The sequence below is a fragment of the Brassica napus genome, chromosome A3 (genome assembly GCF_020379485.1).
Source record: "Brassica napus cultivar Da-Ae chromosome A3, Da-Ae, whole genome shotgun sequence".
Taxonomy (NCBI): domain Eukaryota; kingdom Viridiplantae; phylum Streptophyta; class Magnoliopsida; order Brassicales; family Brassicaceae; genus Brassica; species Brassica napus.
Genome location: NC_063436.1, coordinates 2,383,586 through 2,402,280, shown reverse-complemented (window position 1 = coordinate 2,402,280; position 18,695 = coordinate 2,383,586). Strand labels below are relative to the sequence as shown.

The following is an 18,695-nucleotide window of genomic DNA, read 5'->3' as shown; positions in this document are numbered from 1 at the left end:
AATAGACGACAGGAGCGGCTGTAGTCTCTTGGTGAGAATCTTGGAAAAGATCTTGTAATAGACGTTGCAAAGGGCTATGGGTCGGTAATCCGCTACAGCTTGTGGGTTCTTAATCTTCGGGATAAGTCTGATGTTTGTTTCATTAATCCTTGGCGGGAGGACTCCAGAATCAAAAAACCCCTGCACCTCCGTAACTATATCCGGACCGATCGTATCCCAATTAGAGTGATAAAAGCTGGCCGAGAAACCGTCGGGGCCGGGAGCTTTATCCGCGTGGATAGAGAATACTGCCTCTCGGATCTCTGATGCTGATGGTTGGCATATGAGCTTTTCATTCTCTTCATCTGAGACTCTTCTCTCAAGTGCTCGAGTTACTGTATCTGCTCGATTTCCCTCCATTGATGTAAATAGCGACTGGTAGTAGGTCACAATGACCTTCGCTATATCCTCTTCTTTGTACACCATGTTGCCTTCATCATCTTCTAACACTGTAAATGAATTTGCTCTTCTCCGTTTCTTTGCAGTAGCATGAAAGTATCCTGTATTGCGATCTCCTAAGCGTAGCCATAAGAGGCGGCTGCGTTGTCGCCAGTACTCTTCTTCCGCTTGGTATGCTGCCTCCAGGTCTGCAGAGATTTGTTGGATAAGCTTTCCATCATTAGCCGGATCAACCAGCGCTAGTTCCAGGTCATGTTTCTTCTGTTCTATAACCAGCCGGCTGTTGCGGTAGTTCTTCTTAGTCCATTCCACAATAGCTGTTCTTGTTAAGGAGATTTTATCTCTGATAGGGCGGTCTGCTGCACCTTCCCAAACGTCCTTCACTAGTTCTTTTATCTCAGCATTGTCCTTTAATCGGCGATCATATCGGAACAAACCCCTACGCTTCTTATTCTCCGGTTCTAACACTGTGATCAGGGGTCTATGATCCGATCCTTCAAGAGCCAAATACTGACTTCGCGCTGTTGGGAAGAGCTCTGCCCACGAGCTGGTTGCGGCAACTCGATCTAAACGGCACCGGACCAGGTGTTCACCATTTACCCCTCTTACACCTCTCCAAGAGAGCATGTCGCCGGAGTGTGGTAGATCGAACAGATCTCCCTCCGAATAAAATGTTCTCAGGTCATCAAAAGATCCTTCAGGTCTTGCAGGTCCGCCATCTTTTTCCTCATTTGAGAGGATGTCGTTGAAATCTCCTGTTATAATCCATGGAGCATCTCTGCCATTCATCAGAGTTACCATTTGATTCCAAAAAATTCTTCTTTCCATATAATCAGTGTCTCCATACACGAAAGCCGCAAAAAAGGTTTTGCCCTCATACTCAATACATGTATCTATGAAATGCGCATTAGAGGATAGTACATGTAGCTTTACTTCCTGCTTCCAAAATATGGCTAGTCCCCCTGCTCCGTGTCCCGTTGGCGAGACGAGTAGGTGATTTTCAAGCCCCAGCTGTTTCGTCTTGCTCAGGACGAAAAGATCGGGATTTTTGGATTCCATTAGGAATATAATGTCTGGAGAGATAGAGCGATTCATCTCCTTTAGACGTCGAACTGTCCGGGGATTCCCTAACCCCTGACAGTTCCAGCTCATAATCTTTAAGGACCGGGAATGGATGGAATTCGAAAATCCATCCTCTTCCTTGAAGTAGCCGGGATCATGTTACATATTGGTCTATTCTCCGAGCTTGTGGTAGAAGACTCCTTCTGGCCTTTCCTTCTTGACGTTCCTACATTAGTATTAGCCTTTTGACCCGTCTTCTTCTCGGTCGCTTGCTTCCTTCGGGGAGAAGGTTTGTTCTGAGTCACTCTCCTGATTCGAGAACTAGCACCAGCTATCAGTCTGGGGCTGTTCTGAAGTGTTCTTTTTCCAGGTGGGCGTCCTGGCCTTCGTGTTTCCTTGTGGGGGGCATCTCTTATCACCTCCGGGATTGGGAGCTCTGCGCTTGTGCCTAGTCGCAAGGCCACTGGGACCCGTTCAGGTGGAGTTCTCTCTGTCATAGTTGTGTTCCGCTCTGCCGAGTTATGTGATTGCTCTAAAAACACAGGGCCCAAGCGTGAAGATGCAGGTAAACGGTCATGTGACTTGGAGTTTTGGCTTTGTCCATCTGATTTTTGTCTTGAACTTCGGTGTGAGCTGGGGGAGCTCAACCGTTGAGTCGCTGGAATCCTTTCAGGGGTAGTATGCTCTTCCAATCTCCGCTTCTCAGCTTCAGCAACAAGATTGGCTCTAACTAATTTTAACGCAGTCTCCTCTACTTCCCCTTGTTCCTCCGCTTCTCTCATTCTTTCTTTGCGCGCTGCACTTTCAGTTGGGTCAGAGCTTTTAGTGTACTGTATCATGACATCTCTGACTTCGCCAACAGCTCTCTGCAGCGCCTCTGGTGGTACTGAAGCCATATCAGATTGTAGGGGAGCCCCCCTCACAATATTTTCGTCCAGTACCTTGGAGGCAGTTGATCCCGCATCTTTGTTTTGATCAGATTTTCTAACAACCTCTCGGTAGTAGCTTCTTCCTTGGTATGTGGGATTACGATAAGCCTTTGGGTCTCTTGGAGGCCGGGGAGGTCGCTCCTCAGGCTTTCTAGCCCGCTCTCTAGCTTGGTAGGATCGTCGTAGTGATCCTCTTTCCTCCCATACTTTGGATTGTGTCTTATAGGATCTGAGATTAGAGTTCTCCCTAGGCTCCCTATGTATCCAATGTTCGCGTGGTGCTGTAGTACTAGAGGCAGAGAAGCGGTACAATCCATCTCTTTGTGGCTCTCTGTCCCGGGGTTTGTAAGTGTCTTGATCAGATCTAGCCGGTGTTTGCTTTGAGAGGCTTGTTTCCTGTGAGGGTGTTTGCCCTAGGCTTGTAAGGCGTGCTCTGTTTTGGTGTTTTGCCTCCAGACAATCCTTCAGTTCGTGGTCCAGGCGGAAACATTTTGAACAATGTTTTTCAAGCCTTTCATATATTAGAGTAGCCACAACTTCACCCCCATTTGGGTATTCGATGATCGTAGATTTAATCAGGGGGAGAAGACCGTTTACTTGTACTCTCATTCTGATAGAGACGGGAGTGATCTCTGCTTTTTCGTATACACCGATATCTTCTCCAATGCTCTTGATCGTGCTTTCCTCCCATAGATGGATAGGAATACCCTGTACTTTTATCCATAATGGTATGAGGGCTGGGAATGATTTTGATATCGTGGGTTCCCATCTTTGTACTATCACCATCCACCTTGAGAAGTGGTAAGGTCGTTTTTCAAGAACTTGCATCAAATCAGCTTCACGCTCGAATTGGAACTGAAAAAGTCCATTACCCAAGTCTGCTCCCACAGGTCTCACCTCCGACTTCCAGAGTTCCGTGAAGAAGGCTATCAGGGGCCAGATTCGTTGGATGGATGGGTTTGTGATTCTTCCAATAAGCGTTAGGGAGAACTTATTATTCAGCGCGGTAGTTTCTGGAAGGGCTGCTTTGATGCGAGCTGTCCGTGGAGCTTCAAGAGCCTCGAAGCACAGGCTCTTTCCTTTCTCTTCTCTTGAGAGTCGTCCACTCATACTGACCAGGTCGAGACAATTTGAAGCTTTGGTCTTTGTTCTACTTGAGAGTTTCTAGCAGTTACTGTGTTCCGAAACTGAGGAAGAATCTTGGTAAAATGGAGCTTTGAAGGTAGTTACGGACAGGAATCCCTGTATCAAAATAGTTTAGCAAGAAAATTTGGACATCATCTTCGATTTAGCTTCTTCTCCTGTTGTAAACTGTGAGTTACGGTCGTCGGAGCTTCAGGGAGAGGATCGGCGGCGGTCCCTCCGACCACGGGTCGGGGGAAGAACCCGGTGGGTTAAAGCGCAGTGCCTGACGAGATCTCACAAATTCTTCCTGAAGTGGTAACAATTTGAAAAAGATCTGGGTATAACAGAGAAACCTTGCCAAAAAGGGAGAGAAACCGGTGGGCAGTTCGTTGGAATAAGCTTTGGTCTAGCGGTTAAAGACTCCTTTCGAAACCTGTGTCTGGGAGCATCTCTCTCTATTCTTACTCACCTCTTTTGTTAATGTTCTTTACCAATTCGAACCCAGTTCACACTTGTTCTTGTATTATGTTGTTTTAATTGGAGTTTCTTCTATTTATAAGTAACTTTTTTTACATATTGTGAGTAAGCTCAAAACTGAACCGAATCTGAAAAAGGAACCCAGAACCAAACCGATATTCATTGTTCACAAATATTTAAATGGTTTCTATATCTCGAAAATCGAAAACCGAAACCGAAGCAAATTGGTATGTAACTATCTAAAATACAATTTATATCATTTAAAATTTACTAAATGTTCTAAAATATCATTTATAAACCAAATTATCCAGAATTTTTTTATCTGACATACTTGAAAGAACTGAATTGTTCAAAAAAATATTTGTATGAAAAATATTTAAATTTATCCGAATCAGCCGATAATTTATTTGTATTCGATTACATATTCAATACAAGGTTCTGTTTTCTCTTATTTATTTGTAGCCGACATTTCTCTCATGTTCCACGCTTGTTGTAACAACGGTTTTATCGACTGGAATGCAGCTCATGTAGCTCCCACGACGGAATCTTCTTGCTAACAAACTTGGAAACTACACTCGCCTCCAACACCTTCAACGCTTCTTCATTCGTCACTGATCTCGGCGTCTTGTACTGACTCACAGAAGAGCCTCGAGACACAAAGAAGTTCATAAGCTCATCAAAGGCACCACTCTTGACAACCTTAATCTCAAGCGGTCCAATGTTCTTATCATTCTTACGTCCTTTTCTATAAATAGAGTCGAGAGACTCCTCCATGGTGAAGCAGCATTCCTCCATAACCTCAGCGTCAGGCTCAAGCTTTGCGTCTTTGACTTTGCTCCCTAGTTCCCAGTAGAGCACGTAGTGTCCTGGAAATGAAGAGGAATCCACACGGCTAGTGAAGTCAATGAGCATTAGGTCATGTGGCTCGAGGAGGAGTTTTGCGTTTGTTACGGCTTTGAGGAGATCTTCTTCGTAGGTCTTGTCCATGTCGATGCTCAGGACAACTTTTTTTCTTCCCGCGACTTGAAACTCTGGCGCGTTGTTGTAGAAACCAGTCACACGTAAAACATCACCCAAACGGTATCTATAAAGACCTGTAAATCAAATAATATAAGTTAATTGATAGGTGGAAATAAACGGTCGAAGTTGATGTACAAAATTAAAAATAATACATAAATTATAGTCTAAAACTTTAAACTCTTAGATAGACTGCTAAATTTACAGCTTATAATTTGAAGAAGAAAAACGCCAAACATATATAAGAAAGTTATTCTTTTATAACTATTATTTTATATGTTGAAATATAATGGGACTTCAAATAATTTGAGACTGCACTTGTTATTGACACACATTAAGAAAATAATTGAAAATAGACTTACCTGAAAAGGTTGTTATAACAGGTTCATAGTCATGTCCAACTTTAACATCAACAAGATCCACAATGTTCTTTGTGGGATCATGACTAGTTTCTTGATGGTCTTTCTCGACCTCTATGAACTCAAAATATGCCATACTTGGAATAATGGTGTAGGCCGCATCAATAGGCTTTCTCAGAGTATTTAAGTTAAGACCTAGGAAACATTCAGAGCTGGCATAGAATGATGAAACCAAAGGAAGACCACCGCAATAGAAATCCATCATCGGTATATACTGTGCCATAGAGCCAGTAACAACGGCTTCAATGCATTTTGCATTAGGCCATAGTCTCCTCACTATTGCCTCCCATGATGTTTTACCACATTCTTGCTCGATTAGGCTCGCTAGTTCTGGATTTGGAGCGCTGAGGAACTTACCAACCCCTGAAAGGCATTGAGGGTCTGTGATCCAGTCGCTGACACGACCTGTCGTTATGTTGGAGCATAACTCCTTCCAGTGATCTTCCAAGAACTTGATTACTTTAAGGAAGGAAGAAGCAAATGGTGCACCAAGGCGAGATACATTTTCTCGTTGTAGAAGTCCACAAAGCAATTGGCAGTACATGCTTTGGGTAGTGTCGTCACAAGTATAAAGGCCATGTGGGCTTATCTGTACTTGATCCCTGTAGATCATGTAAGTGGCTTTTTGGACGTAAGTAATGTTCAAAAAAATCGTAAGGCGGTGATTATAGAGGATTATTGTCTAGGCGGGCGCTTAGACTCCGCTAAAAATGATTTATGACCAATTTGCCGCCTAGACGGATACTGCTGAATGATTTTTAGAACATTGAATGTGATATGGGAGCAAATGTTTACCACATATCTTTGTTGGCTGAGCCGGCCATTTTTATAACACAAGTAACCATAGTCCTGACCATCAAGCCAGAGGCTGTCTTGCCTTCTCTGGTCACAAAGAAAAAGCTGAGAGATTTTCCATCACTAATCCCTTCTATTTGCCTGCATTTTGCAAAACGTTACCAAGAACGGGTTTGAGTTTTCATAACAACTAAGAAATAAAGATATTACAATGGAGTTTTGGAACTCATTACTTGGAGATTAGAGGTCTATGTAGAGATGAAAACAACATCCTCTGTTCTAGTTCCTCTGCTGTCATAGGTATCAACTTTGGAACTCCTCCTGAAGTACCTGAGCTGCAAACACACACACAATTGCTTCCTTCACTCTTTACATATTCTATACTAATCTGCATAGTTTTTTTAGATTAAAAAAGGTATACCTGACCAAAAGAACAATGATGGGTTGATCACAGATGAGATCAGAGGACTCTCCATTGGCAATACGATCAATATAAGGTCTATAGTCTTCGTAGGTCACAACGGGTAGGTTGTTCTTGAAGCTTTGCTTATCGAGCTGACCGTTGAGGAAGCCTTTAAGATACTCAGTTTGAGCATTGCGTGAAAGTATTGCTTCCAACACGGAATCTTGAACCTGCTTTGCGTTGGTTGTCACATCCTCAAGAATGGACAGGCACGCTTTTGAGTTTGTTGGATCGAACTTTGGCAACATGATTGCCTGCAACAGTAATAACAGAAAGCAAAACACTGATTCTCGCTTACATATGTTAAAGCAAAGTCTTATCACTTGTGGATAGAGAAATCACTTACAAAAGAGTGAAGAGCTCTGTTCAGGAGAAGTGAATGAGATATGTCTCTCTACCCATAACTTTGGATGAGATCTTGGAGGAAGCAGACAAAACATGTCAAAAAAGTGTGGCGTGGAGAACTGTGCCAGAATATCCCAAATGATAATGTTCTTTTCTTTTTCAAGAAAGAGGATTTGAGTAAAAAAATCTAGCCTAATAGTAGTAAGCAATTTCATTTTTGATTTCATGATTGGTACATGTACCAGGAATTGCTTTGAAACTTTACTTTTGGACCTTTGGTGTTTACAAAGGACATTTCTATAGCCATTAATGTTAGATATCTAGCTGGATTGTGTAGTAAAAGGTTTGTAGTTCAACACGTCTTCATAAAAGCAAGTCATGATATTTGTAAATTGTAGGTACAAAAATTTGTAGAATATGTGACTCGACCACTATAACAGGGCCTTTTTGTTGACAAACCTAATCCGAAGTACGGTTAAGTTCTTCTTTCTTTAATTTCGTCCGACAATGCAACTTTTTTGTCCATTCTCTAGTTTTTTTTCAATTCATTCTCTAGTTTTTAACAATGTATTACGTAACTTTGTGTTTTTGATTAAAAATGTATTATGTAACTTTTGAAACAACAAAAACAAACTTTTGTTTTGTATGATTAAGTCCTATATATACGCATATATATATAACTATTACCAAAAAAAACTTTTATGTAAGTTGAAATTATTTGAGAAATCCAATTATTTTTTATATGTATTCAAAAGTTCTACTAGAAATGCTATGATCTCAGATTGCCACTTTAATTTATTTAAGATTGCAGTGGTGGTTAGGATTAGATGATTTCTTGCCATTCGTAGAATTATTTGTCCTGAAAACTCTCTCAAGGAAAGAAATCTTTAATTGAAAACTAATTTGGATCAAAATGCTTGAATTGAACCGCAAACGAAGCCGGTTTAATTTGATGTACCGGTTCATCTGCCCGACTAAGCAAACACATTGAACCGATGAGTTGTTGAACAAAAAAGCTCCAGATCCATTGACTAATCAAATCATTATAGGTTGCCAATGGCTCGAAACACTCGCGATCTAGGTCCCGTCTCACCGCCGACACTAATCTCGCTCACCGCTCACTCACAGCCATCGTACTAGGGAGACCGCAGCCGATAACCAAGTTGCACTTAAGAATCAAAGCCTAATCTCTTCGTGGGTTTATAATTTTCACTGTTTTTCAGAATTTGATTTAGATTACACTTATTTTGGGCTTATTCCTCCCGTAAACTTATCTTGGACTTTAGGTGCGTAAAAAGGCTTTAATTTGTGTTCAATGATTTTGACAGCCTTTGCATGAGCCATGAGCTTTTTCCCTTACGTAGTAGCATCATCTCATGAAAGCCTTGACAGAGAAAACGTATATACATGTGTACAAATTACAAAACCATTCTTTTAATTTTTGATATTAACCAATTAAAATCTTTAAAACGGATAGAGGTACATATAACATGCGACTTATTTCCAACCTTAGAACATCCCCATTGTATTGCATGTATCTATATTTTTCTCTAAAATAAAAATCTCTATTATAGTGGTAGACCTCTATAATAGAATTCTTTTATTTTAGAAAAAAATATAAATAAAGTTATTTTTTATTTTTATATTTAGAGGTGAAAATAATATATCTCTATATTTTTCTCTGTAAATAGAAAAATTCTATTATAGAGGCATATATTGGAGTAAATCCACGTCTATATAATAGAATTTCTCTATTTTAGAAAAAAATATAAACATGAAAGTAGAGATGGGTTGGAAATACTTTTACACTATATAAAAGAAAAAAAGTCGGTTTTACACAAATTTTAATAATCAAAAACAGATTTTGTTGTTAGTTAGGTAGTAAGAAAACGGAAAAAAATATTAAATTTTGAGATTGTATATATATGTGTAAACTGATATGTTTTAATCGATTAGAAAAACTGTCTTCCGTTTAGTATGAATACCAGTGAGAAAGAAAAAGAACAAAGCAGTAAAGATGCACGTAGATGACTGACAATATATTGAAATCAATCCATGCACATAATAATAAGAGTGCATGTGCATGCGAAGATCATTATTGTATCTGGGGAAGTTCCACTCTATGGAATCATCGCAAAGCAGCCGCAATGTTTGAATTTATTGAAGCCGAAAGCATGCTTAAAGTCTTCGTGTGTCATAGATACCCGAAGACTGTTGAAAATAGCTATAGATCGATAAAGATATATAGATCCGGAACTTCATCATATCCCTTTCAACTTCTCTCGTGTTATCATTTTATGGGTATTGTTTTGATTCTTAGTAATGGCCTATCACTTTCTGAAAAATAACATTTCGGGAGAAATAAAAATAGTTAAAATTAGAAGTAAATACTGATTATGGAGTGACTTAGAGTATATTAATAAAATGATTTGGTCATCATAGACATAAGGCGGATTAAATCGTTATAAGACTAACATTTGGGGGTATGTATCCAAAAAAATTGTTGTACAGTATGTTTTAATCGATTAGAAAAACTGTCTTTGGTAGATAATGAAATTTTCATAAACGGAAAAAATATTAAATTTTGAGATTGTATATATATGTGTAAACTGTAAAGGCTTGTAAATTGATTTATTCACATTATCAATATACAAATTCTAAAATTAGTTTTTTCTTAAATCGTCTTTTTCTCTAAATTTTTTTATTTTTCCATGTTAATCAATGTTTGTTTACAATAGTATAAAATATACAATCTCTTTTTTTGAAGCTGATAGAAACTAACTAATTACCGAAAATGGCTCACAGAACACTTGGTCAGATTGATCACATAAAACAACACCCTGCTAGACGTAGTGCAGAGTAGAGATTGTGTGTGAAACTGTAGTATCATAATCGAGTTAGAAATTTGACTGTGGAAATTTTATACTACATAAACAAATAAAGAATTGGAAAGATATGTATCGGGATTTGCAGATGATTATAACTGGGTCATAGGATCTCGAAGATAGCCCTCTCAAAATAACACCACTTGACGTAACCAAGTGGGATGGGACCCATTTCCTTCTGCCTTTCCGCATGCGTAACTCTCAAGAAGCTCTTCACTTATCGTTCTACATCATCGCATCTTTTTTTTTGGTCAAACTGAAATTTTATAGATGCTACTCTCCACGAATGGAAGAAGTGTTCATAAAACATGAAAACAAAGCCACATAGGCTAAACAAACAACTAATACAAAGAAGCAAATACAACATAGAAGGATAAGGGCATACAAAACGCTTAAACAACTAATGAAGTTGAGAAGTCTTCTATTCTCAACGACCATCAAGCTGTAAAGTGAGACGACGCCTTGGAAATTAGAGACCACAATCAATGATATAATTTCCAAGATTGAAGCAGCAACAAGTGCACAATCAACAATCTTCAACATGGCTATAAAGCCTTTGATTAGAACTTCAGTGTTAGAAGTATCTCTAATCTTCAACATTACACTCCCTGCAACAAAACCACATAAAGTAGATAATGAAATTGGGAGAGGAACAAACTCCATAACGGAGGAAGCCAGACAATGAATGGATATGTGATGCATCAATCCATTAAGCTGCCACAACTGAAAGGACTTGAGTATCACAAAGATGGAACTGCATACTGCAATAAAGAAACTGCATACTGCAGTAAAGGGACCACGAGAGAGTCCAAAATACCAAACCAAAGATATCAACTCATCATCCAGCATTAATTTAGAGAATCTTTCTGATAAAACCTGGATAAATGGACGAGGAAGAGAGACAGAGATGGTGATGGGGATCGACCAACCCATTGTTGATTCAATGGATACAATGACAATCATACTCAACGGGCGAGTAGAATGTATGAGATCACACCAGCAAAGAACCACACTACAATCTGCAGGATACCAATATTTGAAGACAAAGCTTGTATCACCAACATACACAAGAGAAGCAACCTCATCACAGAACACAAAAGCCATATTCAACAAACAAGATTCCAGATCTGGAGCTTTTGAAACCGGTTGAGAAAAGGCGCAGGATGTGTCAAGGAGCAGAAGAAACACGAGAGTGAAAGGTGCGTCAGGAGGATCTGGTGGTTCTGGCGGAGAGAGAGTTTCAGGTGGTGGTTCTGGCGGAGAGACAGCTTCAAGCGGCGGTTCTGACGGAGAGAGAGCTTCAAGCGGCGGTTCTGACGGAGAGAGAGTTTCAAAAGGCGGTTCTGGCGGCACAGAAGGAGACGTACGGGGCGGCGGGTCGGGAGGAGGACGGAACTGCGACGGAGGAGGCGGAGGACGGAACCACGACAGAGAAGACGAAATCACCAACGGAGCTATGAGAAGGGTTAGCTGCTTCATATGAGGGAAGGCTGCACAACCGTGATGAAGTTGCAGAGATCCATGGAGGCGGCACGTTGGGGACTGAACCCGGGAGAGTTTCACTTAGGGCGAACTCGGAGAAGGCCAAAGTCTTAGGGAAGATATTCGTTTTGCTGGATACATATACATCATCATCGCATCTAATCTCAATATCTCATACATCAATTATCTAGGAGTAAGATACCGGGAATATATCTATGTATTTACTCAATTTATAAAAGTTTCACTTTTTTTGTATATCCAGTACCTTTCAGATGAACATGTGTGGATATTATAATGTAAGTGTTATGGTGTATTAATATATTTGATTAAATGAATAGTATAACTGGTGAGGAATGTATGCTGAAAAGTGCTGAGACGATCAGAAGAAAGACCAATCAAATACAATAATGAGAGTTGCACGGTGTTCAAACTACTATCTTTGGTGGGCCAAGCTCGATGTACATCTCGAGACCAAGTTTGCTTGTCTTACTCTCACATGTGCCAATAATCCAAATAAACGTCATTTCGTGAAAAGAGTATAAATGATAAAAAATTAAAACTAGTGGGACGACTCACATATAGATGCATGTATTTACATAAATGCGTTCTAAAGAAGACACATGAATATGTGGAAAGATAAGTCTCACTATATTCTACACACTTTTTGGTTTTGGGAATATATTCACAGTTGAACACGTTTTTTGTTTTTTAAATGATTAGCGATTGCGATATTCCTACTGTGATCGTTTGTGATTGTTTAATCACACTTAAACAAGAAAAAAAATGTTTGACCCTATCTACTCAATGCTTACCTATCTTTTTTTCTTATAAGACTCTTTAGAATGAATGAATCAAATTCTCAAATAGTTTCCACATTTTTTTTTGTCATCTATCCATCTAATCTAGATCAAGTGGAGAACATACGAACTGATTCTCCTAAGAACATTTTCATCTGTCCGGATCTGATATATATAAGAAAAAAGGTAGCCTCTGATCCTTGCATCCTTTGCTAACGTATATACCCTACCATTCCGACTCCAAGGAATATGAGACAGACTCACATCCTCAAAGTCTTCCTGTAGCTTCTAGAAAACTTCGATCTCTGCCGCGAATGCTGGCAATCCATCGGTTTTTTGTCATATCCACTAAGTCCGAACAGTCGTCTCGAACCGTACCGAGGTTATCCTTCTGTTTCTCATACAAGAGGATGTCTAAAGTAAACCTTCCATTTCAATATACAAAGCTGAGAGGCTCCTGTAATACGTCATTGGTCTGAAGTATTCTGAGTCCATTTGATCCTTAAGACTCCATCCTAAACCACTGACGTTGCCATAACTGATCCATGATGCATCAATTTGACAGGTAGGGATTCAGGCATCCAAAGAGGCACTGTACTTCTCCTATTTTTTATAAACCTGAAATATACTATACATTTTTTATTTTTTATAATATATTATTTTTTGTCTCAATACATATAAATTAATAAATTATTTTTAAACGTATCACTAGAATAAAATTTAAAATAATAGGTTTTCTAAAGGTTAAATTAACAAGATGTTTAAAAATATCTTATATTGTATAATAGAAAAAAATATTTTTCTTAAAACATTTTTTTCTATTAAAACGGAAGAAATCTTATATATTATAACAAAAGTCATAACCTTAATTAATGTGTGATTTTTAAAAAAAAAATGGATCTAGTGGACATATTCCTAAATACGCATATTACATTTAATTTATAATCTTATCATTTAAATTTTGGGTATATCAGAAATTTTTATTGGGCTATGAATAATTAAGATTTATGATTCTAGATATTTAAGATTACCTTGTTAAAACTTTTAGGTTAAACCTATTAGTTTAAAAAAAATATGCTAGAACCAAACTCTTTTCTTTGTTCAAAAAAAAAACTAACTCTTTTTTTTGCAACTGAAAAAAACTCTTTTCTTGATCGATCAAGTAAAGAGAGACCACTAAATACTTAACCTTAATGTCTCGGTTTCTCAGCTAAGTTATACGTTCGTGGTCTAAACGCCAGGTCTAATTACCTCTAGATTAGCAATCCACCCTAGGACAAAACTAATTCCTTCGAACACCATTATATAAAAATACACTATCAGTTCTCATGCATACTTGTTTTCTTTTAGAGGTTTATTTACATATTTGGTTCTTATTCTAATGACATAGACTTATCAATACTATTAAAACAGGAACATGCCCAATTGATATTAGTTGAGTCCAATTTAAAATTTTAATGATACATGCTTTTTAATGTAACTGCATATATATTGTGGATGTAACCACCACTTATCTTGCCTAATTATCGGCTGCTACTATTTTATAACTGCACCCATATATTTTATTTAATCAAACAAAAACAGAAATTTGGTAAAGATGCGGGATAACTAATAACGTATCTATAATTATATTTTTATAACAGTTAATACCCCCGTAACACACATTGATAACTATAAAGCTACCCGCATTTTTTAAATGTGTTAAAACCAATATGACATTGATAACTATGCGTTTACGTGCTCAATAGTAACATCAACCATAATATAACATTATAACTGGTTCTTTTTGTAACATTATAACATTATAACTATGCGTTTACGTGCTCAATAGTAACATCAACCATAATATAACATTATAACATGGACATGTTCATATTTGATTACAAATAGAATATGAAATCATACTCACTCATGTGAAAGTTAATATTACGGCGTCTTCAACCATAATATTATTGGGTTTTTTATGACTATAAAATATCAATATACGTAGTTTAGCTTACAAAAAATATATATATATACGTAGTCCATATTTTATAACTACGTATCACTACGAAACATCATTCTTTCTTTTGCTAATAAATATAAATACTACATTTTATGAGTTACAATTGTTAAAAACAATCTCGAGGTCCCAATAAAAATATAATAAAAATGTGCTATTTATATTTGATTTACTAAAGACTTACATACGTATACAAAAAAATGATGGGGACATGGAGCTAAACCACAAATATGTTTATAAAACAAAACAAAGATCAGAATTATAAATGGATACAGTTAAATGAGAAAATATATATAATAATTTTTCCAAAAAAAAAACAATATATACTTTTTAGTTTTGATCACCATTTTCTTCATTAAAATTAAACGATATAGTAAAAGCATTATCAAAATTAAAAAAATTACAAATCATATAGTTTATTTAAATTATGTACCATTAAAAATATATCAAAAGTTGAATCATTTTAAAACAAATATAATCAGATTTATATGGATTTTATCCGGTCAACCAGTGTCGGATTGCGAGTTAGTAACAGACTTTATGATTTTTACGGATTTATCTGGTTTTTAAATATTGAATTTTAACTAAATCTGAACCATAATATATATGGGTCACCGAATTTACCGGTTCGACCGCGGATCTAGATCAAATACAAAAACATTGGTAAAAACTATGAAAACCCCTCCAAATATATATTATTGATTTAGTCTAAAATATACCGAGTAAATCTTATATCTCATCAATTCAACAAATTTAATTCTTATAAAATGAATAAGAAATATAAAATGATATTGTGAAATAAGAATATACGTACAAAATCTCAAATAATAAATTGATAAATTATATAATTTTAAATAAAAAATATACACGCCCTTTTAAAGGGCGGGTCAGAATCTAGTATAATATTAATATAACTATAGATCTAACTATATATCGTTTTTTTTCTGAGATTATCGTCTTTAACTGGTCATCTAAAAATATGTCCATAAAATAAAATATATTTTGAACATTGTATATGCCTTCTCCGAATTTAAATTCTAGGAATTACATGTGTCAAAACAGTGAACTTCAACAAATCCAAATCTTACTAACAATTAAGGAAAAACGAAAAAAAAAACGATACACATGCGTCTCGTTCATTCATTTTTGTTGCAACGTCCTTGCCTCTATATAGTAACAAAGGTTACGGAAGTAAAAACCGAAATGAAAATACAGTAGAGATTAATAAAACTTATTCGATAGGCAATAATAATTGTATTATTCTCTTGGGTACTTATAATAGTGGTAACCATAGCTCTTCTCGTCTTCGCGCTGCTGCTGTTGTTGCTGCTGCGTTTGTTGGAAAGCTAACGAGGAAGAAGAAGATGAAGATGGCGTTGAGAAAGGCTGCTGCTGCTGACTGAAGAGACTTGATGTGTAGTACGACAAATCAACGTCACTATTACTTGTAAGCAACTGAGCGTACTGAAGTATGTCCTGGTTATAATTCACTGGCCACGAGGTAGTAGTGGTAGTAGTAGAAGATGGACCAAGCTGAGGAGGTGAGCTCATTAATTCACTACCTCCTCTTGGGGCATGATCAGTGCCAGATTGAGATGCAACATAGCTTGTGGTTGATGGGCCTTGAACACGTTCAGGGAAGTTGAGTTTAGCCTTGGTGCCTTTGAATTTGAGGGCGGCTCGGTCGTAGGCTAAAGCGGCGTCTTCTGCTGTCTCGAAAGTCCCGAGCCATACACGGGCTGCTTTCTTTGGGTCACGGATCTCGGCCGCCCATTTTCCCCATGGTCGCTGCCTTACCCCTCTATAGTGTCTTTTTCTTGGTTGATCTTGAAGAACGTTGAAATAAAATAATTATTTTTGCATGTAACACAGAAATAATAATAATAATAATACTGCATGTGAGCACTACATGCATGAGAAGATAGTATACGTGTGATTTTAATTGTACTTACAGCAAGGAAATAATTTGAGAAAAATTAGTTTAAATGTTCATTAACAGCTTGAAAGGAACAAAAGATGATTTAATGAAAGAATGCATCAAAAATTACTTCAGATTCATAAAATATGTCGATTATACAACTTTCCAAAATATACTAAAACTGTTCTTCCTCACACTCTTAACATTTTAACTTTTTATTTAGATGCATATTGACAAAAAAAAAACTAATTAAACTGAGCAAAATAAAACTTATTAGTAATCAACTACCATTTAAAAAAAAAATCATCAACTTAAATTATTTTTCTCTAGAAAGAATAATACATGAGTTTTTATTTCTATGAATGATTAGTTTCAGTTGTATTATTGTGCGTACAGGATGACATGACACATCTATAAATACAATTTAGAATTCAAAGAACAAAATGTGATGTTGTGAATATCAATCAACAAAAATATAAACTAAGACTTGACTTTTGATAACTACTTTTGAGTATGAGTCGTATGACATTTTTGGTCGTTAAACTCACCTTAAACACAAGTTAATCGTGTTTACATAAATCAAAATATAGAATAAAGGACATACATAAAGTTGATAAAAGAATAATCGATCAAATACAACAATTAGTACTAATTGATTGAAATGAATCAAAGAACCGTGCGTGGTTAAAATTACTCACATCTAGTTAGGTAAGAAGCCATATGTAGACTATATATATGTTTGACGAGTTAAAGCCTACGTTGATAAAATATCATCTAACTAGTACTTTCAAAAGAAACAAAAAAGAAGTCTAGATGTATTAAAAAAAGACAGACACGTAGAAACCAGATCGGTGGTTCAATTCAAAGACAAGAAGTAAAGTTCTTTACGGAAAGTAAATTAAATGACAGATGCATTGAACTTGAACCTGAACTTGAGCCTAACATACCAATTCCTTTTTTCCCCTAATTAATTTTATTATTAAGCAAGCAAGTAAGCAACTATCGAAAGAGTTATTAATAGCAAGTTAAGTTACTTAACATATTCTAACAAGTTACATCAGCTAGCTAAAAGATTAAGCTGTTATTAGAGACATATGGTGAAGAAACATGTGGATTTAATATGTAACTACTTAATTACCTTGGTCTTGTTGTAGTTGATCCGATTTATCAAGCTCTTCTTTGACCGGGTCGTGTCCGTCGGCTGTTGGATACTCGATGGCACGACTTAGAGAGGAGATCATGGCGGTGACATCTGACTCGTTCCAAGAAGGGTTCTCCGCCGCCGACGTTTCCGGTGGAACCAATCCCTTTCCATACCTTCGATCCACTTTTACAATTCACACACACACACAGAGAAAGAACAACACGTGTTTGTGGTACGTATGTGTACAAGACCTTGGAAGGAACCAACTAGTTTGAACAAATTGATTGTAAGCTTAGTATTCTAGGGAGCGACTAGAACATGGAGTTGGCTTGGTGATGAACAAGTTGGAAGCAAACAAGGGTTTTCTTTCCTCTAGGCTATTGATATTATGAGGAAAGAAGAGGTCAAGAAATAGAGGGTTTTTAAAGAGAAGGATCTACAAGAAAAGAGGATATAATAATTAATAAACTAAATCTTTGGAATGGTGCGGGGTGGGACCGTTCATTTGAGTTCATAGTTCTCTTTTTCTTTTTCTCAATCTTTATTCTTGGGAGCTTAAGCTTCGCATGTTTTGGTGCAGTGTTACGCACAAATTTGGAATGAAAACGGAACTAGTCATTATTCTGGTTTTTTTTTGGTTTATATTTGTTTTTATCCATGTTCAATTCAAAGTTAGTTGGAAAATAAATAAAAATTTAAGGAAATTATATAAATGAGACTAAAGTTAAAGATTCAAATTCTTTATTTGTGAATTTTGATAGTATAATAATTAATTTGATAAATAAGCTATCAAAAACTAAAAGATATAATATATATTCTCTCTGTTATGAAATGTAAGATGTTTAGAATAATTTTTATTTTCCAATATATAAGATTGTGTAGTCTATCAAATTTAATAATTTTATTTTGTAATTGGTTGAGAAGTTTTTAATTTATAATTTTAATGATACTTTTTAGGTAAAAAATAATTTTCTTAATAAGTGTGTACTACCTAAAACATCTTACATTTCAGAACAGAGAGAGTATAATCTAATATATTACAAAAATGTATATAAGAAAATATTTGGAGCGGATATTCACATATGGTACATATATATGATTTGTTATGTTTGTTTTACCGGTAACTGTTTATAGTATTTGATTTGTTTTCTTTTTTTAAAGGTTTTCATCTATATTATTTAAGGGGAGTACAAAAATGCACAAAGAAGAGAAACACACATTACAGCTTTCAAACACAAAGAGAAAACGAGGGGGAGGACATTGTGCCATAACACAATGGAAACGACTGCTCTGCAGAGATAGTATATGATTTCTTCATAAATATAGCATAATTAAAACCACTGATTTTTGTAATGATATCACGATATTATCGCTCAGCCATATCACAATAAGTCAAA

At 36.6% G+C, this 18,695-nt stretch overlaps 2 protein-coding genes across 2 annotated transcripts; both read right to left on the bottom strand.

Annotated features, from left to right (window-relative positions):
- Nucleotides 1-4,376: 4,376 nt before the first annotated feature.
- Nucleotides 4,377-7,285, bottom strand: LOC106431953 (indole-3-acetic acid-amido synthetase GH3.15). The gene is made up of 6 exons (XM_013872801.3): nucleotides 7,072-7,285; nucleotides 6,684-6,979; nucleotides 6,496-6,597; nucleotides 6,263-6,403; nucleotides 5,411-6,069; nucleotides 4,377-5,125 (listed from the first exon to the last, which is right to left on the bottom strand). Exons 2-6 carry the CDS (start codon nucleotides 6,971-6,973, stop codon nucleotides 4,536-4,538), a joined length of 1,782 nt encoding a protein of 593 aa, XP_013728255.2. The 5' UTR covers nucleotides 6,974-6,979; nucleotides 7,072-7,285; the 3' UTR covers nucleotides 4,377-4,535.
- Nucleotides 7,286-15,287: 8,002 nt separating this feature from the next.
- Nucleotides 15,288-17,687, bottom strand: LOC106431900 (ethylene-responsive transcription factor ERF113-like). The gene is made up of 2 exons (XM_013872742.3): nucleotides 17,293-17,687; nucleotides 15,288-16,062 (listed from the first exon to the last, which is right to left on the bottom strand). The coding sequence occupies exons 1-2, from the start codon at nucleotides 17,393-17,395 to the stop codon at nucleotides 15,494-15,496; spliced, it is 672 nt and encodes a 223-aa protein (XP_013728196.2). The 5' UTR covers nucleotides 17,396-17,687; the 3' UTR covers nucleotides 15,288-15,493.
- Nucleotides 17,688-18,695: the final 1,008 nt, after the last annotated feature.

What these genes read in the sequence shown, in the direction of transcription:
- LOC106431953 (XM_013872801.3), bottom strand. Translation starts at nt 6,973, where the DNA reads ATGTTGCCAAAGTTCGATCCAACAAACTCAAAAGCGTGCCTGTCCATT. An exon ending in CATAGACCTCTAATCTCCAA is followed by an intron (nt 6,404 to 6,495) that starts GTAATGAGTTCC and finishes TGCAAAATGCAG; the next exon opens with GCAAATAGAAGGGATTAGTG. An exon ending in TGTTATAACAACCTTTTCAG is followed by an intron (nt 5,126 to 5,410) that starts GTAAGTCTATTT and finishes TTTGATTTACAG; the next exon opens with GTCTTTATAGATACCGTTTG.
- LOC106431900 (XM_013872742.3), bottom strand. Translation starts at nt 17,395, where the DNA reads ATGATCTCCTCTCTAAGTCGTGCCATCGAGTATCCAACAGCCGACGGA. An exon ending in TCAACTACAACAAGACCAAG is followed by an intron (nt 16,063 to 17,292) that starts GTAATTAAGTAG and finishes ACGTTCTTCAAG; the next exon opens with ATCAACCAAGAAAAAGACAC.